Source organism: Cervus canadensis, chromosome 8 (genome assembly GCF_019320065.1).
Source record: "Cervus canadensis isolate Bull #8, Minnesota chromosome 8, ASM1932006v1, whole genome shotgun sequence".
In the NCBI taxonomy this organism is placed as follows: Eukaryota; Metazoa; Chordata; class Mammalia; order Artiodactyla; family Cervidae; genus Cervus; species Cervus canadensis.
In genome coordinates, this window is record NC_057393.1 from 10,329,488 (window position 1) to 10,353,733 (window position 24,246).

A 24,246-nucleotide genomic window follows, 5' to 3' on the forward strand; every position below is an offset into this window, starting at 1 on the left:
CTGAACCTCAACAGATTGGGGCTTATTTACCTATTCACACTCGGCTGTGGAAGCTCATTAATAAGCTTATTAGCTACACCATTCAAGGGAGGCCATTGACAAAAGGGGTTCCAGCCACTTGAAGAGGGGAGAGAAAAAAACTGTAAAGAGATTATTTTCTCATTCAGAAGCCTCACTGGTGTGAACGCTTTCCTAGACCCTCTGAGGTCACTTGAAGCCTAAAATATGATGACAGGATTGGGTTTTTTAAAAAATTCCAAACATGGTTTTGCTTTTATCTAAACCAAAAAGTTTGCTGTTGTGGGCTTGTGGGCTTCGCTCACTTAAAAACGGACACTCTTAAGGGAATAAGGGGCTTTTGATGGATGGGTGTCTTTTTATTCCTATAAAGAATAAATTCTGCAGACTGCATCTGGACACTGAAGTAGGTGTTCTTATTTGTTATTTTCAGCGGAAGGCTTCCTTTTCATTCAGGGTACACAGAGCCACTGATGAACAGTGGGTAGGGATGGCAGCTTCCTGCACCAGTAATTTATGTGAGAACGTGTTAACAGCATTTTCAATGCCTGATGGATTCCTTGCAGGATGGGAAAGGAATCTGTCCTGAGAGACTTGAGATCCCCATTGGTGGGGAATATAAAGTTGTAAGTGCCAGCTTCCAAGCAGGCAGACACTCAGCCTGATCTGAGACATTGAAAAGCACTGATGTGGTCAGAACAACTCGGGTGTGGTAGATGGCTGAGGTCACCTGGCCAAGGTATCTCCATGAATTAAAAGATTCTGGGACTGATCCAGGTTAAAAGACTTGACCAAAAACCATAGCCTGCCCCCAAGCATGGAAACTGATTATTTTATTTTGCTTGAGACTCAGACTGTTACTTTTGCTGTCACATTTCCCAAACAGAATTTCAGAGCCATTTGCCTGAAGCATTTCAATGGACCCGTACTCCTGGCGTTTCGGTAATTTTACATAAAAGTTCTCTGAGAGGTATTGTGAAGAAGAATGATTTTCTAATGATGTGGCACCCTGAAAAAATATTTTTGTAAATGTTGTGAAGTGTGCAGTGTCAATGACCCATAAGCAACTGCCTTTCTAAATGCAGGAAAAGTCGATTTCCCAGGTCAATTTGGTACTGCTGCTCCATCCATCTTTAGGACTCCAAAGCACTTCTGGGTTAATGACCTTTTTTAAGGAAAAAATAATTAAGGTTTTTATCTATATTGTCTTGGACTTAAGGCACCACTGCTTGGGAGCTGGATGAGTGGGGAAGGAGAGCAAGTATGTTAAAGAATAAATTATCCTGTAGACACAGCCTAGTGAAAAAGGTAAATGGAAAATATGGACTTTAACCAGTTACAGCTTGGCATTTAGTTGAAGAATCTTAAGATTCAGAGAGAGGAATTGATTTGCTCAAGGTCATATAGCTATTTATAGCAGAGTTGAGTCCTTAGAATCTTCCGAATTTATTGATTCAAATATATAGTACCAAACACTATTCCGCCCCGCCCAGTTTTGAACTTTTCCCTAAGAGAGCCAGATTCAAAGTCAGGCTCAGCTGCTGCCATTAACCAGCTGGTTAACCCTGGACAAATAACCTCTCTCACCCTGTATCCTTAGCAGAAACTGGGACTATTACTATGCAGGGTGGCTGTGCGGTTGAAAAAGAAGACTCTATTCCGTGTGCCCTGCCTATAGCAGAACCTCCGTAAATACACGTTTCTTTGCTCATCGCTATCGCTTTGATGAATAGGCAGGCATTCCCTAGGTTACTTTCTCTCGTCTCAAAGTTTCAGTTTCATTATATTTCTCCCCCACGCGCCCCAATACCACGCAGATGCATTTTAAAGTCTCGTGGCGGGGGGTGGGGGTGGGTAGAGAGCAGGCTTTCTGTCATTTGTTTTGACTTGAAATGAGACAACGTAACGTAACCACCCGGCAAAGCGTGGGTCAGCCGAACTGCCCAGCGAAGGAAGGGATCGCGGGCCCCGGCCGCATTCACGGAGGATGCTGCCTGCTGCCCCTCCGCCTCCCGGTGCGGCCCGGGCCCCCTCGCCCTCCCCGCCGGGGTCTCGGGGCCGCTCGCAGGCGTCGGGAGCCGCGCCGAGTCGGGGCGGCGGGGCGCGCGGCGCTGATTGGCAGAGCGGGCGCCGCCGTCCAGGAAACGGCTCGGGTTTCAGCGGGGGCGTGACCCGCCGGGAGGGGGCGGCGGCGGCGGCGGCAGCGGAGAGCGCCGCGGAGAGCCGAGCGAGCGGGCGGGCGGGCGAGCGAGGGAGCGAGCGCGGCCGCCACAAAGCTCGGGCGCCGCGGGGTCTGCGCGCGGCGTAGCTGGCCCGGCGCGGCGACTCCTTTCCAGGCTGGCGGGGCCCGGGCGACCCGAGGCCGCGGCTTTCCTCCGCGCTCCGAGTGTTCGCAAGTTGCGAGCGAAGTTTGGTGGAGGAAACGCCAAACCCGACTCCTTTCTTCCTCCCGCTCCCCAAATCCGAGCGCAGCCCGCGGGCGTCATGCCCGCGCGCCTCCGCAGCCTGTGGTGCGCGTGAAGCCTCGGAACTTTGGCGCCGGCGAGGACTCCAGGACCACTTTTTTTTTTTTTTTTTTTTGCGGGGAGTTGTTCGTTTGCTCCATCCCGACCCACGCTGGGCGCGGGGACAGACCCGATCGCCGGGGATCGTTGCCATTCAAGGTAATCGCCGAGTCGGGTGCCTCGGGGGAGCTTCGCGGGGCGGGAGAGTGGGCGCGGTGGAAGCCCGAGACGCCCGGTGCACGGCCCCCCAAACGGAGGGCTGGCACTGTGGAGGAGGCTCCCTGTCCTTCCTCTTTGGCTGCATAGGTGATCGGGGAGCTGGGTGCCTGCTGACGGCAGGCGTTTGGGAAGTTCTGCCGCTGCCACCCCCATCCAGATGCTGACATCTGCCTCTGGCGCTGACACCCCACCCCCCGCGCCCGCCTCCCTGTCAAACTCCGGCCGGCTCACTCCCGCTGGCCGGGCGCGATCCTCCGACCCCGGAGCTGGTGGGCAAGCGGCGGGGCAGCCTCGCTCGCTGATGGCACAGCCCGGTAGGTCCCAGACTCGGAGGGGGCATCTTCGAAGTTGCCGCGCGCTTTCCGGGGCCCAGGGAGCCCCCGCTCCGTCTCCTCTAGGCTCGGGCCGGGGACCCTTCCCCGGGAGGGGTGCGCTGAGGTGGGGCTGGCAACACCTCTGTAGGGTAGGCGAGGGCTCGGGGCGGGGGTTGGCGCACTGGTAAGGGGGCTGCTCCGGTTCCCCGATTGCAGTGCCCTTCGGCCTCCCTGGCCCGCAGCCGCCGTCTCGGCTGGAGGGAGCGCGGTACGCCTGGGGCTAGGGGGCGAACTGGACCGACTTTTTCTAGTTCGCTGCCTGCTCTACCGGCAGCAGCTCGGAGATGTCGAAAGCGCAGGCGAGTTCTAACTTGCGCGCTCATTCTTTCAGCGCCGGGGCCGCGCCGGGGAGTCAGCCGAGGGCCGGGCCAGGGGCTGGCTCCGACCCTCGCGGCCACAGGGCCAGGCGCAGGGGTTCGGCCCGGCGCCGCGGAGCCTCACCAGCTCCCCTCGCCGCCTGCTCCTTTGCAGACTCTTCTCCGGACCTTCCTTCCTCTCGCCCAATTCAATAAAACCACCCTTAAAAGCAAACCTTCTTTCACCCATTATGTGTTTGGTGTGAAACGCTATCAACATTTAAAACCCCATTGTCCCCTGGGTCCCAAATCCCTGTAAATCTTCCACCGGCCTCGACTCATTTTCATCTGAAAAGCCTGTTTAGTTTGAATAGAAAAGCAATCGGGCGCCCCTCTCTCTCGCCCTGGAATGTCAATTAAAATGCAGATTTCTCTGAGCTCTTTAGCGCCCCGAGAAGGGGGAGAAAATCACTATATTCCTAGCACACAAATCAAAAGAACTACAATTGAAACCGGGTTGGTGGTGTTGAGTTCTCCCGGAGCTGCTGCAAGTTCTCGTTGGCTTGTCGGGGGTTAACGGGGAAGAGAAGGTGGTCCCGGGTCAGCCTATATTTTGTCTTGAAATTTCAGTGTGTTGAGGAATTCCCACCCCCACCACATCTGACCTCTTGAGAGCCCCCTGCTCTGCTCAGCCCTGGGGGGCCTAGGGAGGCTTGGAGCCTGGAAGGTGGGTCTGCCCCCTGGGGGCCTGGGCACCCCCCCCACCTTGCCTGGCACTCTTGACTGATGGGAAGTCTGCCGGGAACAAAGCTCCCAAGTGTCGGGTAGAGGCTCAGTTAAGGCGGGTGATGTATTGACTTGTCTTGAAGGGTGGAGGGTTTGGGAATGTTCTGTAAACTGCATAGATCTGGCATAGGGACCACTCCCCAGCCTAGCCCTCTCACTTGTCACTTTGCTTCTTTGGGGGCAGGCTTGTGCTGAGGTGAAAATGGACGTGGAAGAGGGGAGTTGGGGAACGGGTGGCCAGGAAGAGCCATCCATCACTAGGAGGGTGACAACTCCTCCCGGGCCCAAGCGGAGAAGAGAGTTCCCTTTCAAGGGGAAAAATAAACACGCTGGGGCTTTCACTGAGGCTCAGACTCCAGGAAGGATTATGGTATTGAAGGCAGGAAGCTGGGATTGTGGCCGCCAGCGGCACGCTGGGCCTGTGTTCCCAACACTGAGCCTGGGGACCTCATTATCCCACCCAGGAGGTCCCTCCGTACCTTTGTCCACTCGGGTGAGGAGTTGTGCAGTCCTGCCGCCCTCCGCCTCCACTTTCCAGAGATTTGGGAAGGAAGGGGGGCAGCTGTGGAGTCTGGATCTGGAAATGGCTACGTAAATCAGTTGCTGGTGCAAGCTGATGGCGTGAAGGGATGGCTTGAGATTTCGCTGAGGTCACTCACTGTCCGCCTCTCCCTGCAAAGGAAGCCCCTTAAGGCCGGGACAGGTGGGTGAGGGGGCTGGGAAGCAGTCTGAGGCCCACTCTCTTGCTGGGATTTAAGACTGTTCCCGGAGTTGTTAGAGGCAAAAAAATTCCCATGCATTCTGGAAATGCTTTGTAAATCAGTGAGAATGTGTGTTCTCCTCCCACGTGTATGTAGAAATAGATATGGAGTTATCTTTTGAGGCTCTTACCTTGAAGAGGAATAGAAAAACTGGCCAAAGAAATCCTTCAAGCAACCTGAAAGCCCTGGGTGGGCGCACACGCTCTTCTTTTGCTGTGAATCACACCGTTTCACATGTGCTTTCTTTGAAGAAGAGGTTTCTTTTTTCCTCCTCTTTTCCCCTTACCCACTCTAATCCTTAGTCAAGGCTGAAAGTTTTTTTCTGATGTAACTTTGGGGACGCTCAGGCAGTACTGAAATCCCAAGTCATAATGTGAAACATGAAGTCTGCAAGCAGAAAGCGTGGAGTTTCGAGATTTGTATATTAAAGGTCTCACCTCCACCCTCAATCCTATAAAATGTGGTTCTTTCATATATAATTCACAGAATCTGTGATTGGATCAAATTCTCTGAAGCTTGTGCATTTTGGTTCTTATTCTTCGTAATTGATACCGAACAAATGTAAAGTTTTGGATTATCTTAAGCTTGGAAATTTCTCTTTGCTTTTGGATTAAATGGGTGAGCAGATTAGTACATTGAACACCCCCTGGTAACTTCTGTTCTGAAATTTTAGCCAATAAGTTAGCATATTGAAAGTTATTGGCCCAATCACCTACCCTAAGAATAATTTACATATTGTCACCATCATCATCATTAATGAACACCCGTGTTATTCAAAGGAGTTTGCATCTGCTCCGTTTCTTAATGTACTGTCTAGTTTGAAGACATCCACTAGGCCTGGGCTGCCATTCGTCACAGTGGAATGGGATTCAAGCTTTGAATCTCTTTTTGGATCAGCTGCTTTGAGTGTACTGCAGTCCCGTTCATTCTTTGTAAGTGGCTGCTTGGCGAAAAGATTGAAATACATTTCTGCATTTGAAAATGAATCTTGACAAGTGTAAACTGGTGGGAATTTTTGGTCGCCTTCCTGGGGTTCTTTTTATTTTGCTGGTCTCCTTTCCTCCTGAGGGCTCCAGGGAGGGTGGAGCAAGCCACTTAGCTCCAGCCCCCAGAAGCAGACGCCTCTGAAGCCCAGTTGGCGTGAGAGAAGTTAACGAGAGGCTGGCTATGCCAGCCGGAGCATCGTTAACTTGGCTTTTGTAGTTGCCCTTGAAACTAAGGTCACGTAGCTTCGGCTTTTGGATGGCGGGAGAGGTGACAGTGGGTAGGAGGAGAGAGTCCACTTGCCCAGCTGAAGTGGCTGCACGTATCTGGGTCCTGTAGCTACTCTTTTTATCTGTTTCTTAAGAGTAGGCTTTCTCAACCATCAGCCTAACACGTTTTTGTGGACCGGTCTGGTGGGAACCCCTGGGACTCAGGTGCGGATGGAAGGTATTTGCAGATGATGAAAGAGAACTGGGTTGAGCTGAATTGGTGTTGGGGAAGATTTCACTGACTCGCCGTGTCTCTCTCCTCTAGAGGCTGCAGCAGCAGCAGCGGCAAGGCCAGTGAGCGGCTGCCGCAGCACCTTGGTTCCTGAGCCCACCGCCGGCTGAAGGCATTGCTGCAGGCAGTCCATGCTCGTAGAGGAAGGGTGCAGATGGGATTAACGTCCACATGGAGATATGGAAGAGGACAGGGGATCGGCACCGTAACCATGGTCAGCTGGGGTCGCTTCCTCTGCCTGGTTGTGGTCACCATGGCAACCTTGTCCCTGGCCCGGCCCTCCTTCAATTTAGTTGACGATACCACGGTTGAGCCGGAAGGTAAGTTATCTCATTTTGCTCTCGGGGTACCAAGTTTGTTTGGGGATTAGTCTGGGGGAAGTGGCCCTGAGGTCAAGGCCTGTTTGAGAATCAGCTGCCCCTTGTGTTGTGAAGGAGACTTCCAAGAGCGGGAGCTTGTGGCTCTCTGCCCCCTGCAAGCCAGGGATTATAAGAGAAGGTTCTCAGCTGTCACACTGCGGGCAGGGTGGTGTAGTTCGGTGGTTTCTTGGCGTGTGCGTTTTTCTCTGTGCTGGGTAAAGGAGGCGGCCGGCAGTTCATCCAGTGCCAGGAGAGCTGTGGCAGGCAGCTCGGAGTTGAATGCCATCTACCACTCCCTGCTTACCCGAGAGAGTCTTGCTCACAATGTAAAGGATAGCAATTTGCCGGCAAAAGGAGTCACGCAGGGAAATTGCCAACCTCTGAAATGCTGACATTTTATTTTCATTGTCTAAGGAGAGAGAGCTTCTGAACTTCAGCGTGGAGAGGGTTGAGACACTACATTCTTTTTAGCCCTTGTAATTCATAATACTTAAGCCACACGTCACAGAGCGGCAGATTCTATTTTAGGTCAATTTGAAATGTACCTGGGCCTTTCCCGAATCTCTGAGAACTTCCAGATCTAACAGGGCGTGCGTTGGTGTTTCAGCTGTGGAAATTGCATGCAGGCAACACATTATGCATTTTTGGAACATGCAGAAAGGCATGAGGCCAGTTGTGAGCACAAAACAGGGCTGAATTTTCCCGCCAGGCAGACTTGGAACCTCTTCTCCCGGGTCCTTCCGCAACGTCGGTAGCCCAGCCCCGACTTGGTGCCGCTCGAGATCTGTCATCAGTAGGGAATATTGGTAGCTGAGTTATTTTTCGAGTGGTAATCCGAGAATAAAACGGCAGATCCTAGCACTCATCGCCACTTAATGAACCTGTTTGCTGAGAGCCCACCTGGTGCCCGCTGAGCTCGGGGGGCCTGGTGGGCTGTGGTCCGTCAGCCGTTCTGGAAAAGACACCCTGCTCGGAAGAGGACCGCAAGCCCGTCCAGGAGCAGACGGAGGGGAGGGCTGTGTCCCCATCCGAGGGGGGCTCCCACCGAGACCCTGAGTCATGCAAGGATAAAGGCACATCTTTTTTTTTCTAAAACAGAGGTGCTTCTTACCAAAAGCAGCTCAGCAGTCACGAGTGGAGGCTCGTGCCCTTTTTCTTACCCAGAGGTTTGTAATAAACAGGTGTAGTGATGTTGCAGTGGCTTCCAGGTCTCCGGTAGGGAACCTGGTAGGAGTTTGTGTCTGAAGCGTTCACAGGCTCCGGTTCCAGGGATTATGGAACTGCCTCCAGGTGACAGGAGCGCCAATGTCACTTGCAATGGGGATGCATGTTTAAAGGGCTTAATATGAGGGAAAAGGTTCCCGGTTTCTGAAAGTCATGCCTGTACGTCTTTAATTTTGCTGATAATTAAAATGGATGTTTCTCTAATTGCCGGTTTTCCCTGGGGTGCATGGCTCAGTACACTCACCGAGGCTGCTGAGTGGGGGGTTTCCTGCAGTGTGAGCCCAGGAACGGCCCAGGTTAGGAAGAAAATGTCATTTTTCATTTCGACTTTCAGGGCAGTGTGATTGGAGTTTATTTCAACATAAAGTGTAAAATGGTCCTGGAGGACCTCTTTTTATCGTCTTTAATTATTGAATGGAGTTTAAAAATATGTGTGTACATGCTGGTAGGAAGAGGTGAGGCAGAGGTGGGGAGGGGAGTGGAGACAGACAAGGACGCAGTACCCCTGGCAGTTCTTTGTGTAAAAATGTGCATCCAGCAATGTGAGTATTGTTGGAAGGAGGTGTTCCCAACCTGGCATCTGTGAATGCGCTTGGGGGTTGAGGGGAGGTGCCTGAATTCCCTGAAATGGTAGGTCATATTTTGGGGTTCACAGCTCCTATGAGGTTTGCGTTCAGAGTTGTGAGAGGTTTTTTTCAAACAAAGGTTTAGTGGAAGCTGTGCAAAACCCTGCAAAGAGGCGGCTTTGGAAAAAGCACACAATCCCCTGGCCCTCAGTTTCCCTTTCTGTCATCCGAGGGCTGGATTAGACAATCTTCAGGGTCTCTTTATTAATGTTAAATGAATATTGATATCCTCGGAAGCCTTCTGATGACCTGTCTTAAAAAGGTTGCTGGGAGATTTAAGTGGGTCTGGATGTAAAATGCTGTTAGCACAGGTCCTGGTGTCTAATGAGCACCTGGGACAAGTTGTTGTCGTGGTTGCCGGTGAGTTGGACACACCCATCTTCCCAGTCCCATGGGCTGGCTGTGTCAGTTGCCACAACATCAGGAAACATCTAGGCTTTTGGAGACAGTTGAGAAGAAAGTTGCTCCCTGATGGAGGAGCAGCTGTGTTGGCTTTCTGTAGGGTCTGCACTTCCCCTGTTGACTGATTTGAGCCCTAAGATGAGTTCTTCCAGTGCAGGAGTTTGGCTTTGGTGTCAGAGGCTATTAGGAAGGTAATCTAATTACAGACGAGAAAGAAGAATTTTTAGCAACTGGAAGCAGACTAAGTCGGCAGCTCCGGTTTAGGCTGTGGTCCTGGCGAATTGGTGAGAGACCGACAGAGTCCTTCATCCATGTGTGTCCATCAATTGCTGTCTGTCCTCCATGGTGTGTTTTAACTATAGCTTTGGATAAAGTAAGTTCAACCTCAACCTTCTATCGTACAAGGCCTGATCTTGGAAGACTTTTTGGCTTGCTAATGTGGAAGCTCAGTTTAGATAAATATGTCCAGAGAAAAATGTGACTTAAGTTCCAGGGAGGGGCCTGAGCCCTCCTTCTAGAGGATCCTTTTCCAATTGTCCCAGCTTTGTACAGTATCATCTCATTGATCATCATCCCATCCCATCCATCATCTGTCATCATGTCATGTATCAACATCATCTCATCTACCATGTATCATGATCATATATCCTGTCACCTGTCATGTATCGTTTGTCTTCTGGACACGTTCTGAAGTGGTAGCTGTGGGTTTGGGTCTACTCAACTGACTTAAGAAGAAAATAATCTCTAGAAGATTTTAGTTGTTAATATTGCAGACTCAAAAAGATGAGTATTTTCAGTTGGTCAGTCATTCTTGTCGGGGGCCAGCTGTGCAGGGTTTAAACTCAGTTACTGACTTAAGGCGGCCAGTCCTCAATGCCAAGTACTGTTCTGTTGATTAAGGTTCTAATTATTTATAGTCAAGCTTGATTACCCTGTAGCAGAGAGGACTCTTGCTTTCAAGTTCTTCCTGACATTGTCACCTACTCTGGTTAATTACGTTGTTGTTGACTTTAACGACATCTTTGTTTACACCAGCCCAGTAGGAGTTAAAATAAAAGGCCTTTTCCAACCTAAAACCTTTAATTACTTTCCCACCCTCCAGAAAGTGTGATGCTGAAAAGCAACAGCCTGGGAAGAAAGTAGTTTGCTTTTTTTTTTTTTTTGCAGTCAGTTTTGGGGCAACCTTCTGAGGTCATGCTGTCCTGAACTGATGTGAATTGGTCCAAAGTTCAATAGCAGAGAGATGGAGCCAGGGGGTCTACATGGAGACCTCCCCACTGTCAGATTTTTCCAGTGTGGGTTAGGTCTTCCGTTAGAAGTATTGTAAATGCCATAATATCAGCCATACGCATTTAATTGCAAGTTAAAAGGAAAGAAAAAAAAGAATATATCCGCATACCAAGAATGAATGATTTAAAATAATCTTCTGTTTTGTATTATCTGCATCTTTGTTCCTCAATATGAGTGTTAATATTTAAGAGTTGACTGTAACCTGATAGTTAGCTCAGGAACAAGGACTTATTCTTAGTAAATTAAACCAAATGCAGGCTTGTGCAGTTAAATACACAATGAAGTACACATTCTTTATTAGTATATAAAGTATTTCATAATTCATAGACAAAGAGCTGTGTTTAATATTACTTCTAGAGCAAAAATTTGGCAAGCCCAGAGAATTGGTATTTGTATACTTTCTATACTGGTCTGCTCTGATGCAGATTTGAAGCGTGTGTGTGTGTGTGTGTGTGTGTGTTGCCGTTTTTATTTTAACCAATTAAAGCACTGAGAGGCGCTCTGGTAAAGAACACGCCTCCGATGCAGGAAACATAATGAGACTCCAGTTCAGTCCCTCGGTTGGGAAGATACCCAAGAGCAGAGCATGGGTACCCACTCCAGGACGCTTGCCTGGAGAATCCCATGGACAGGGGAACCTGGCGGGCTACAGTCCATGGGGTCGCAAGTCAGACACCACTGAAGCGATTTAGCAGGCACACACCTACTAGATGACTAGCTCCCACTAGGCCATCACTGAAGACTTGTTGCTTTCAAGTCTTTCCCATTAAGTTGAGGGTGAGGATTCACATAACTAGAGCAATCCGTATGAGATGTTTTCAATATCAAGCTTAATGAATAATTACATGGTTATGAAATAACTGGGGTAGTGTTTAAACAGGAAGAGTTTTGTTTAATGTTTACATTCTCAATAAAATGTGTCCAGGAGCCTTCCCGTTTGCAGTCTCTTGTTTGGGTGTTTAGGATAATTGTTAAAAGGCTATCTCCCCCCCGGCACCCCCCCCCCCCCGCCCCCCATCAGAGTTTGGCTTAATTGTACATTTCCATTAAAAATCCTGTCCAATATTAGTCTTTAAAGGAAAACATGGGAAATGGAGTTTGGGATTTTAGGCTCCACAGGAAATACAACTTGTGTGTTACTTTCTGCTGTGTTGGTTAAGATTTGTAGCAGGGTGACTTGCCTAGGTAGGCAATTCAAAAGTGATTGTTTGGAAGTTTTTTAGGCTGTGCCACAAATGGTTTTCTGATCCAGTGCGTTTTATGAGGCTGTGCAAAAGACGCATGGTCTTTATTATTATTTCGTTTTTCTGGAGAGATGACTTTAGCCTTCGATTTTGCTTCCTTTTTATGCTTTTGCTGTATCCAAGTGAGATTTAGAAATGGCTCCTTTTCCAGCTTCCCTGGCATTGCAGGGCCTGGTGTGGTTAACTGTATCATACCCTCACCCTGTGTCCTTCTCTCTGACTCTGCTGTCTTGGTTGTAGTTTCTTTTAACTGACCGTGACAGTGTTGAAGGCCGTATGTGCCAAATCATGGACCTAAAGCAAGGGTGGAATGTTTGACCTTAAGCCGAAGAGGAGAAGGGTTTCCGATCTTTGAATCCACGATGAACAAACCCTGAAGAATTCAGCTCTGACTTGCTAGAGGCTCTTGAACTTGAGTTTATAAAGCTCTACGCAGCTCGTGTTCCATTTTGGGGACAGTGTTTATCTTCATGGGAAGCCTTAAGGCTTTCTGGCAGCCTGAGAATCTGTACACAGTGGCCACTTCCTCCTGATCACTCAGGTAGACCTGGAGTTACCCCACTAGGTTCAGTTCTGGTTTTCCTGGATCAGGGAATGTGAGGAGGTGGGGAAGGGAGGGAAGGCTGGTTCTGTAAAGAAGTCTGGTTGAACAAGCTGCTGGCCTTTTCACCGTGATGGTCCCCCATGTCCTGGAGATGTTTTTTTCTGAAATTAAGAGAGGTCACACTCTTCTCGAGTGTTTTTTTCTCCCTTGTTCTGATTGTTACCACCCCATTTTAGGGCATGATAGGCAATCCAAGATGGTACTCACATCCGTGGTAGGTGGTGGTTGCAGGCTTTCACTGGCCTCTCTTTGTATAACTTCAAGCTTTTACCATTTATAGATTCATGCAAAAGGATATGTAATGACCAGTTTAGACCACGGTCATCCTTAAAGAGTACAGGTCAAGCAAAATAGGCATGCTTTAGAGCTTCAGTAATTTGTGTTTTAGGAACTTTGGACACTGATGAAGTTTTAAGATGTTGGGTGTGAGCTGTTGTCACTTATTCCACTTCGGAATACCATAAGTAGTTACGTCCCATTCTGGACTTTTGCCATTTTCATGTGGATATTAAAAATTTCAGCTTCTTCTTGACTGTACTGAGTCAGGGAGCTAAGGTGTGGCCTAATCTTTCCTTTAACCCCTGTCCAACTAAAGCATGGTAAATCCCAAGTCATGTCTGAATGGAATGCGCGTATATAGAATGTCGAGTCGTGGTGAACATGTTTTATGAGGAGGTCAAAAAAATAGCTTATAAGGAAAATACCGATAGATTCAGAATTGAGGACAAGGGACGTATATATTTTGTGATTTATATGCAGCACTTTACTTGAAAGAAAGAGCCCAGTTCTGAGCTCTGACATTAGTACAATAAACTCTGTATAAACTGTGATGATTATTTTCTACACGAGAACGAGTTACTATGTGTGACCTCTTTTTAAAGGCTAGTTTACTCTTAAGTTTTTCCATACGTGACCAGTTGTAATGTTTTAAAGATATCAAGACATTGAAAAGGCCAGCGTTGTGTGTTGAGGGGAGTGGGAGGTGGGGAGGTGCTGTAAGGTGAATAGGAAGATCTTTGCAGGGGTGAGTTGAGGGTTTAAACTCTGAAAATCCTTAAACTTCAGATCGTGAATAGATGATGAGATTGCCTCAAAGGAGTGTGACTGCCTTCAAGGCACCGCCTTCCCTTGGGAACTCACTGGTAGTTCAGTGGTTAGGACACAGCCCTTTCATTGCCAGCGGCCCGGGTTCAATCCCTGGTCAGAGAACTAAGATCCTGCATGCCCTTCACCCTCCAAAGAAGCCACCTCCCTCCCATCACTCTAAGCCTTCTGACCTTAACCGAAACATGTTGCCTTCTTAGCGGACCCAAGTGGGCACACAATTAACTATAGATCCTAAATATTATAAAGGTTTCCAATTGAAAATCACTCACATCTGTAAAAGAATCCTTTATATAATTAGCCTAAAGTCTCCATTTGCTTTTTTTTTTTTCATAGACATGAGTAAAATCATTTTAAATCGTATGTGATTTGCTTTCTGAGAACAGAAACTCTCCGAAGGAACTTGGCCTTGAGAGCTAGACAAGGCTGGTTTGACTCTCTATGATCTACTGGTGCTGTGACCTTGGATTTGTTAGATAACCTCTCTGAGCCTCTCTTTCTTTATCTAAAAGTCTATCTGATAATAAACATCTCGTAAGGGGGACCTTAAGGATTAAATGCAAATGGATGTAAAGCCACTACTGTAATTCCTGGCAGATACTAGGTGCTCAGTGAATGCTCGTTTCCTCCCCGCCCCACCCAGCTTCCTCCTTTATGTAAAAACCTGAGATAGGATGTCTGGTCAATATTTCAGGGATGTTTACCCTACCATATAGGATGACAAGTCTTCTGATGAGAGGTATTTACATTAATTAAAATAGAAAGGGAGCTCTTGGCCCTGGCTTTATCCAACCCTTTTTATTATCTGGGGTATTTACAAGTCTGGACTTTAGAAATGTGATCCTTTTGCTGCTTGCGGTCCAGATAGTTCGGGGTTGACTTTTTTTTCCCCTATCGAAAGAAGTCATTTGCAGCTATGTAATAACAGCGGGACGTGCGCTTCACAAAGAGCAATGTATTTTCTCAGGGAGTTCTGTGTTTGGGGGCTTCCAGACGAAGGATTGTCAAAAGGCCCTATGAAGAAGGATGGAGAGAGACCCCCTGGCAGTCCAGCGGCTAGGACTTCATCCTTCTACTGCAAGGGGCACGATCCCTGGTTGGGGAACTAAGGTCCTGCCTGCTGTGTGGTTTGGCCAAAGACAAAGAAAGAAGGATGGAGAGAGGGTTTTGGGATTGGTTGGCGGGAAGGAGGGGTGTTGCATTTTCTGCCTGGGTCCTGGCCCTTGAGGGGTGTCCATAGCATGCTAAGACGGGCTTGCCAGGTTGGTCTGTGGTGACTTCCTCCAGGCAGCCTGCTGGGCCTTCCTCAGTGCACAGGTGTCTGGACTCCCAGTCTTCATGGCAGGGAGCTGGTTATGGTACCCGTGGTACTGGGGGTGGAGGGGAGCTGAGTGTTACTTGCATGTTACACCCCGTGGGGGTTACCTGACAGGACAGGTGGGGTGGGGGTATGAAGGAGGAGGGTGTGAGTAGGGGTAGGCCGTGTTGGGGGGTCATAGTCTTTTTAGCCCATTCCTTCCTTGAGAGGATGAGAAGGCAGATGATAACAATAATTCTTATTGTCATCACATCTATTAAGTGCCTGCTGTGTGTTGGACCTTGTGTGAGATACCTTGACATATCATCTCTAATCTTTTTTCCCTTGTTTTATTGAGATATAATAGCACTGTTTAAGATGTACAGTGTTGTGATTTGACTTATATGTATTGTGAAATGATGACCACAGTAAGTTTAGCTAACATCCAGCATCTCATATAGACACATACACACAAAAAGAAAAAAGTTTTTTTCCCTTGTAATGAAAACACTCGGGATTTACTCTCAGTGACATTTATGTATACCAGCCATACGGCAGTGTTAACTGCAGTCATCATGTTTACGTTATATTCCTGGGACTTCTTTCTCTTTTAACTGGAAATCTGTACCTTTTGACCCACTTTCCTGTAGATCCTCCTCCCTGCACCGTCTCTAATCTTAATAATGCAGTGGACCCCAGCTATCCACATTCCCATTTATACAGATGAGACTCTTGACCTAGACTCTCGGAGATGAAATGATTCCTCCAAGACTCCATGGTTAATGAGCACGGGCCCAGACCTTGGGGTCAATTTATTGGTGCAGCAAAGATTCTCCAATGCATGCCCCTTTCCTGAACAGGAGGGTCTTTTGTGGGATCCTCTGGGGGTCCGCCTATTCCTAAATCTGTCATCTGACTCTCTAACATGTAAGGACACTGCTGGTTAGTGCTGCTGCTTCTCGTCTGTCCACATCTATTCCCCTAAAGCTATTTGAAGAAAAGTCATGGCAGTAAAACCATTCCAGTAATTACTGCTTTGGGATTCTTCTGGAATGGCCTCTGGTGGTATGCTTATCGGTAAGAAGCTAACCCTTTCTGCTGCCCAGGAGACCAGAGGGCGGCTGCTCTGAGTCCCAGTTAGTGTCCCAGGCTGAGTCACGTGGCAGGGAGTCAGGATGGGAAGGACTCACCCCCACGCAGCAGCTCCAGGCCATCCTGTTCTCCTTGTCCTGAGTGCATTGGGTGGTCTACCCTGGGACCTGCTCAGTGTTCAATTTTGGTTCTCTGTTTGACGTTGTGTTAAGCTTTTCTTGAGCATTTTCTGATTTGAGATTGGGTCAAGGCCTACCAATGAGACTGCTGATATTCCCAGGGCTCCTGCAACCTGCGGTCGTGGACATAATGCATGCTGGGCCTGCTAATGTCAGAGATGAGGAAAGAAAAAAAAAGTATAAAATAAAAATAAAAGGGGGAAAAAATTCCAAGAATGAAAGGGCAGAAGCTCCAAACACCTACACTTCCTGCGGCCTTGGCCAGGAAGGATGTCCTAGGGGAAAAAAAGAGGCCGAGGAGCCTTTTTTTTTTAAAGCAAATAGAGTTCAGTTTGATGACTTTTTTTAAAGTGCTCTCTGAGTGGTTCCAGCTAGACGTGGGGGTGAACCAGGGCTGGTTCAGTTAGCCATACTTTGCACGGATCACATGCTCCGCGGATGCAGAGGATGCCGGCATTCAGCAGGGGGGCTCTGTGTGGGGGAGAAGTTGTGTGATGCCTGGCGGGGAGGCAGCCCCACAGCGTGTCCCCTCTGAACCTCAAAGCCCTGATGTAGCCGCAGCTTCCAGACCCGAGTGCTGTGGGGTGACTGGCACAGGTTTCTCGTTGCAGCGTAATCGCTGTGGATGCATAGTTTATCCCCCAATTAAGTTGAGACCCTACTGCGTCCTACTCTGTGCCGGGCTCAGTGGGGATAAGAGTGGCAAGCAAAAAAGTCTCAAGTCCTGTGGACTAGGGGATGGGGAGATGGGCCTTCATCAAATAATTGCAAAAAAACGAGGGGGCCCTTCCGACCATTCTGAGGTGAAGGTCCTCAGAAGTAAAAGCATGGTGTGTCTCGAAGGGGTTTGGGGGAGCCCTGAGGGGACCAGTGTGCTGGAAAGAAGACTGCAGAAGTAGGCCAGGCCAGACAGGGTAGAGGCAGCCTACGCGCCATGTCAGGGATTTTTCTGGGTCCCCCCCAGCTGTGCAGCCTCCTGAGGCTGGTCTTGAAGGCAGTGGGTACCCCCTTGACTCACTGGCAAACCCACCACATTGGCCCTCTAGTCAGTCCCAGCCGGACACGCTGGCCAGGTTGCTCTGTGCCCAGTTTGGCTATCATCCTGGCCTCTCTGCCCATCAGGTGAGAGGTTTTGTTGTAGATGCTATTTAGTTGCTAAATTTTGTCCAACTCTTTGTGACCCCGTGGACTGTAGCCCACCAGGCTCCTCTGTCCATGGGATTTCCCAGGCAAGAATACTGGAGTGGGTTGCCATTTTCTCCTCCAGGGGATTTTCCTGACCCAGGATCAAACTTGCATCTTCTGCATTGGCAGGAGGATTCTTTACACTGAGCCACCTGTGCCCACAGTTAAAGGCGAGTGAGGAGGTTAGGGCCAGCCCGCAGTTGGCACTCACGTAGGTCGTTTTTTCTTTCCCCTTGTCTATCTGGAGCTGCAGTTTGTTGTTTGACCCATGTGGAAGCAGGGAGATGGCCCAGGAAGCCAGGGGGCCTGGACTGGGTAATGAAGATGATTCTTCTCCCATCCTGGGGGCCTTGCCTGGGGACTCAGAGGTTCGAATAAGGCTTCCTCCTCGTGCCCTGGAGAGGGGTGAATAGTCTCCACTTAAGAAAGGACTTGTTATGCCCTTGTCCACATCTTGGGAAACTAAGATACTGGGGAGCCTTGCACAGCCCTTCCCAGATCAGGTGCTCTTGAGGGTTTTGAAAAAGGCTCTGTTGGGAGGTGGGTTTCCCCAGTGGCTCAGCGGTCAAGAATCTGCCTGCAGTGTAGGGGACGTTGGAGACTCGGGTTCAATCCCTGGGTTGGGAGGATTCCCCTGGAGGAGGAAATGGCAACCCACTTACAGTATTCTTGCCGGGAAGTCCCATGGAAAGAGGAGCCTTGTGGGCTACAGTCTGTGGGGTCCCAAAGAGTTGGACAGGACTGAGCGACTGAGCTCTCGCTCACGGTGGGGAGGTAGAGACTCTTCAAAGTTTGTTTGTTTTCTTGAAGCCTTCACCTCCATGCAAATAGGCGGCTCAGGGTTGGGGAGAAAGGTTAACCACGGTGGCGCCTATCTTAATTTGGAATTTCCTGAATGAATGTGGTTTCAGTCCTCCAGCCCAGGATCCCCCTAGAGAGACTTTTCTCCGCAAATCACCGGAGAAAAGTGATCCCTGTCGCTGGTCCAGCATCGTTGGGTCCTGCGGGGGCCCAGCCAGCTGGGGATGAGCCCCGCCCACCGCAGAGGCTCCGTCCCCTCTGACTTTAGCGGGACCTCTCCCAGGAGTCCTGATCCAGCTGCTCGCTGGAGACCCTGCGGGTTGTGAATCTGTGCCTTTGCCCGAACCCAGTTGCTTCTCTAGCTGGGCCTGAACTTGCAGGGCCAGGGCCTCCAGATCAAACCCATGCAAATGAGGAGGCCCATCTGTTTCCCAGTATCCAGCTGCTGTCCCTTCATTTGCAAATGGCTGGGATGCTGCTAGGGGAGGGAATGTGTCTGGGGACACATCTGCAGGTTCCGAACCGGTGTTGGAACTGGGGTCCTGCTGAGAGAAGAAAGGCCGAGCCCTTTAAGTAAACTTGCCGAACAATACCCCCAAAAGGTCCCGAGTTACGGATGCAGGAGGCAGTCTTGCCCTCCGGGAAGAACTCTTCACCTCTTCTCCCTTGCCTCCCCGCCCCCACCCCCATTTGTCACGGGGTTCACTTTCAGAGTATTCATGTATTCAGAATGTACTCACTGAGGGAGGGGCTGGGGAAAATGTCACGTTTGGACAGTGATCTGACTTTTAAGGGGCTTCCTGGTGGCTCAGGCTGTAAAGAATCTGCCCGCAATGCAGGAGACTGGAGTTCGACCCCTGGGTTGGGAAGATCCCCTGGAGAAGGGAATGGCAACCCACTCCAGTGTTCTTGCCTGGGAAATCCCATGGACAGAAGAGCCTGGCGGGCTACAGTCCATTGGGTCGCAAAGAGCCAGACATGACTGAAGCGACTAACACTTACAGTTTAAGGGACTTAGAGGGCAAATGTATCCAGTTGAATTGGCACTGGTTATCCATTTTATGTTGGTAACGGGCCCTGTGAGCCACAGGTAATGCTAAGGTGGAAAGCTGACCGACCGCCCCTGAAAACTTGTTTCTGGAATGTAGTCAGATTGCTGGCTTTGGAGCTTGCTGTCTGGAATGCTGGCCAATTACTCTACTCGCTGGAACCCAGGGCCTCAGGCATTCAGCATTTTTTTGTGGCCCGCCATGGCGTTGACATTAGTCATCCTTGAGTGGAGCTGGGATCCTCTTTCTTAGGGAGTTCTGTGGGGGTTACTGTGCCCCCCCATACAAGTATCTCAGATTTGTTGGATGAATGAATAGTAAATGGTATTTTCATAAGCCACAGGCCTCTTCCTTTACGAAAGGAATCCAACAGGTGTTGTACACGGCTGTTGATAACGATGACTCTTACAAGATCCTTGAATGTTCAAGAACATTCCAGAAATCCCTGCTTCAATAACTTATATACATATGATGTGGTAGATTTGTTCTTCTGAAAGAAAACTCTGTTTTAAAGTCAGGCAAATGCAAATTGAGGTTCCCACGTGGTTTTTGTTGTTGTTTAGTCGCTCAGTCGTGTCCGACTCTTTGCAACCCCGTGGACTGAAGCACGCCAGGCTTCCTTGTCCTTCACCATCTTCTGGAGTTTGCTCAACTCATGTCCGTTGACATTCTATCATCTCGTCTTCTGTTGTCTCCTTCTCCTGCCTTCAGTCCCACGTGACTGGAAAAATATTAATAAAATCTGATGATCAGTCCTATCAAGCTGTAGCCCACAAGCAGGAGCCTGGCCAGTGCTGAGGGGTGGGAGACTTCTCTCGGATGTACCCCCACTTACCAAAGGCCTTCCCAGGCACTCTCTGGTTTTGTCCCCATGATGACCTTGACCCAGCCCAGAGGTAGCCAGTTCTACTAACCAGGACTCTGAGGCTCAGAGATGTGAAGGGGCTGCCCGAGTGGACCGGGTTCCTCACTGCTACAACTGGTCTCCAGCTTGTCCTGGGATCCTGAAGCTGGGCTTCTCATGAGATGGCCCTTGGACCAGGAGCATCGGGGAACTTGCAAGAAATCCAGAATCTCAGACCCTACCTCAGGTCTCCTGGCCTAGGAACTTTGGAAGTGGGGCCCTGGAAGCTATGTCTGGGTGGTGTTTATGCAAAGTCTTTATGCAGAGTGCCAGCCCCAAGCTCTCCCTTGAAATGGGTGGGTGGGTGGAGACAGACTGTATTCTGTAGGAATATACTAGATAGAGAAACAAAGACCCAGTGAAACAAAAGATGGGAGCCATGCAGTCTGTTTTAATGGGAATCAGAGGAGTTTTCACAGATGAGATACTTGAGCTGGGCTTTGAAGGCTGAATAGGAATTTGCCATGCAGGGTATTGGGACCAGGGTTGTAGGTAGAGGGAACAGGGCCCGTGTGAACAGACAAGCCTAAGCTGTGAGGGGGTGGGTGGAGAGACATTGAGGGCTAGGAGCAACCAAGGCCTTAGCCTGGGTGATGTTCTTTGGGTTTTATCTTGTCAAAGTGTGGAGTGGTCTGTGCCCCCTGCTTTTTTTTTTTTTTTTTTTAAATAGTAGAGGTAAGGTTTGCTTTTCAAAAGATTACTCTAGTGGCTCATGATGAACATGGGGCCGCCCACAGGTAACGGGTTGGGGGCCACTGCAGAGATCTTTCAGAGAGATGGCAGAGGTCTGCAGCAGTGGGCTGTGGAAGTGACATCTGCCCTTGCTTTCTCTCTAGAGTTGTGAGTAGGGGCACAGCTCTGCAGAGGCAGAGTGAATAGGGGGAAGAGCTTTGGGGACGAGAGGTGAGAGGGCGCATAGGGGCTTTAGGGCAGACGTGGAGCTTGAGTTGATGTCACGTGGAGACGCCATTCAGCAAGAGGCCAGCGGAGGAGGACGAGGTGGAAGGTTGCCTGCTTGTTTTGGAGAGGACCTTGGTTGGCATCCAGGTAATGTGTTCCCTCAGGCAGGTGGAAATATGAACCTGCAAGCAGGGACTTGAGGGGCACTGATGTGTGGGAGTGGGAAAAGCTGCAGAGATGGTGATCAGAAAGTAGGCAAAAGGACCAGAGGAGCCAGGGATGGAAATCAGAACATACCCACAGGTATGGGGGTAGAGAAGGGGCTTCCAGAAGGACAGGAAGACCTCAGTGCATGTTCCTGTTCTTGAGAACATGTGTGTGCACGCAGACACACACACAGGCCAATAGAAAACAGAATGCCACTATAGATTAACGGGCACTAAACTGTGTGTTAGGGGCTCTCTTTCTGTCGTCCCCACCCTTCCAAGTTGGGACGATCTGGTTTAGGGGATGTTTCCTCCTTTCAGGATTAGCCAACTGCAGCTGAGGAATAAGGATTTCAACCGTAAGGTCTTCCCCACAGCTGGTACCTCTGAGTTCTCGCTAAGCGCTGGCCATTGTGTGTGGAGCTTTCCACGCGCTGCCTCATGGTCGTTCCTGGCCTGCAGGGGCAGAACAATGAACTGATGAGAAACCTGAGGGCCCTGTCCCAGGTCACACGATTTTCTAAGTGGCAGAGCTGAGATTCGGGCCTGTTCTAAGTCTGGTCTTTTTAACATCCCAGCCCGTCCTCGCCTTTTCTGAAGAGTCATCAGGCAGGGGACAGAAGTGAGACCTAATGCTCGGGCTCAGGGGACAGCTCCAGGAGCCGGAGGAGCATCGGATGAGGAAGGTGGCCCCCCATTTTGTACAAGGAAGAGGGCTGCCTGGAGCCAAGGGCTGTCACCAGGACTTGGGAAGGAATGTGTTTTGGGGGTGGGGGTGGGCAGAGAGTTAGGTTTTCAGGACCGGAGATGATGTGTGTTCATTTTAGAGATGAAGCCTTGGCAAGGCCACCCTTGACCTTAAAAGAGGGAGCTGACAAGGCTCAGGCCAAGCCCCGTCATTCCTTCATCCCTATACCTCCTCATCAGACCCCCCCTCCTGCTCCCCCCGTCCCCCTTCCTGCTTGCGGTGATACAAGTACAAAACCTTCCACTGAGAAAAAGGAGGAGATTTTCCAGTGGTCTCGGTCAGTCGGCAGGGCCAGCTTTTTGATGATGTGGTTTTCCCTGGAACAGCATGCTTGAGGAAGCCCAGGTTTTGAGAAGGGCCAGCCTCCTCCTCTGTGTCTGGCAGGCGTGTCTCCAGAAGGCAGGAGGCTTGGGCCCTGGACGGCCAGGTGGCCGAGCACATAGACTCCCTGTCCGTCTGACCTGGGCCGGGGGAGCTCCTCTGACATGAATAGTGCCCCTTTCGGCTTCCTGGGCAGTAGATCATCTAATGGCTTATCTCTCTGGGAAATGGTTTTTGAAGAGAGGGCTAAGTTTGAAGTTCTTGCTCAACCAAAGCTGCCAGTATCTGGGGACCTTCTGCAGATGGTTCTGTTTTGATACTCACCTCCTGGTGGTCCAGAGGGGACCTCCTGAATGGTTTTTTGCTCTAATGTTTGATGCACGTATTGTGACCGGGAGAAAAAAAAATCTTTTTGTGTCGCTCTTTCTCCCTATCGGAGAGCACTGTAATGAATAGTGTAAAACACTGGATCAAGGGATGCTGACAAATTAGGGAGTGGATATTTCTACATTTTGGGTCCAAATATTAGGTGATAATGGTGACTCTTAAATGGTGCTTTTTTAAGGCACTTGGCCTATTTGTGCATTTATTTTCTCATAGGCAGCAACATATATCTTTTCTTTTCAGACTCAGAGAGCTGTTTGCCCTGTTTCTCAAAGACAGACCTAAATTATAGGAGGGGTGTGCCTAAATATATAATTTTTAATGGTTACCATATTGGAAGCCTTAGCCATCATCCCGTCTGATCAGGGGGAATGCGAGCCAGGCTAGAGTTTCTGGAACAGTCAAGCTTCTGTGGCAGAGGCAGCTATTTATTAGTGGTCGTCCTGGCCCCCATGATACCCACAGGGAGAGTGTTAAGTCCTGACGTGAGTCTAGAAGACACCCCGACCAGGGGCTGGAAAGAGGAGACTGCAGCCTGTTTACTTCTCCCATGTTCCAGGGCTTTGAATTCCTTGGGGCCCCCATTTTAATGTTGGCAGTATTTCTTGAGGTAGAGAACTTTCATCTTTATATTGTGCAGAGTATTTGTGTCTCCCTTCCCACCCCAAAGGAACAAGTAGTACCCAGGCCTTATAAGGCCTCCGTTTGATGTCCGGATTTTGTCTTCTGCAAGCCCATTCTTGTAAAGGCGAAGCTTCAAGGCTGTCTGAGCTGAAAACAGCCGGCTCTGCTGCTGCTCTCTGGCCGTCTGCAGGGCCCCCGTGCTGGGGAACACGAGGGTGGTCATTTCTGACTCCATGAGGGGGATCCCGGGGCCTTTAGATCTTTCTGAAGCTAGGCTTGGATGCCACCTCGATGGAAACTGTGCCGTAGAAAAGTTGGGGCTACGCTCTTCCAAAGTCCCTGTGCTCTAAGACACCACGGGTCACTGAAAAGTGATGCCGGGTGTCTGTCTGTCTGGACCGTGTCCAGCTGGTGAGAAGCACTTTGGCAGTGCTGTGTATGTGAGGCGGTTCTGTATCCCGCGCCTATGGACAGAACGCGGGGTATCGGCCAGTTCACGCTTCTTGCCAGGACCAGGGTGTGGCCGCGGCGGGCCATCGTGAAGACCGGAGGGCGAGTCTGGAACAGATGCTTGCCTGCCCCGTGGGCTGCCACATTTGCAGCTGCATCCCGGGGGTCTCTCTGGCAAGACGGCGGCAGCCCCACCGCACTGATGTTTGTTCCTCTTGTGCAAGGTGGCAGACTGTCCGGAGGGCATCAGGGAACCAAGGCTGTGTTTCTATTCTCACCCCAAATGCGGGTGTTGTAGTTCCCAGGGGAGCCCCCGCCGCCCACACCCCCTTGTAGGACATCCCTTGCTCTCTCTCCTTCCCTCCTTGTCTCTCAGAGGGATCTGTTCAGGCATTTCTTTCTGTTTCTTTCTCCCTTTCATCCACTTTTTCTGGAGGAGTGTGTTAAGGGTTTGGATGCCTCTGACTTTCTGAGATGGAGAGACCTCTTGGGGGACCCCTCTGCCTGCCCCACATCCTTGAAGCTGGAGTTTCCCTCCTTAGCTGTGATCATCCTGACCTTTGAAAAGACACCGGTCCCAAGGAAACCCCAGAAAAGGGTGCATTTGTGCAATGTGACGTAGTTTGTTGTCCCTGTGGCATACGCCGCTTTTTTCTTCCTTAAGAGTTTAAACCTGTCATCCGTTCTGCACGAAGCGATTGGACAGGGCAAGACGCAGGTTTCCCATCTGTTCCCTGTTTGCATTTGGGCGCCATTTCAAAAACCACACGGGAAAAGTTTATAGGCAAACATTATAAAAAGTGACAGTCT

General features: G+C 49.8%; 1 protein-coding gene across 18 annotated transcripts in view; it reads left to right on the forward strand.

Annotated features, from left to right (window-relative positions):
• Window positions 1-2,540: 2,540 nt before the first annotated feature.
• The window catches only part of FGFR2 (fibroblast growth factor receptor 2), a 105,125-nt gene continuing 83,419 nt past the window's right edge, over window positions 2,541-24,246 (forward strand). For 14 of the 18 annotated variants that reach the window (XM_043475273.1, XM_043475266.1, XM_043475271.1 and 11 more), the window contains exons 1-2: window positions 2,541-2,681; window positions 6,477-6,763. In XM_043475273.1, coding sequence (XP_043331208.1) covers window positions 6,598-6,763 — 166 coding nt within the window. In that variant the 5' untranslated portion in view covers window positions 2,541-2,681; window positions 6,477-6,597. Of the gene's footprint in view, window positions 2,682-3,030; window positions 3,056-5,971; window positions 6,390-6,476; window positions 6,764-24,246 lie in introns of those variants that run through there. The other 4 variants (XM_043475269.1, XM_043475267.1, XM_043475268.1 and 1 more) reach the window with 4 other exon arrangements.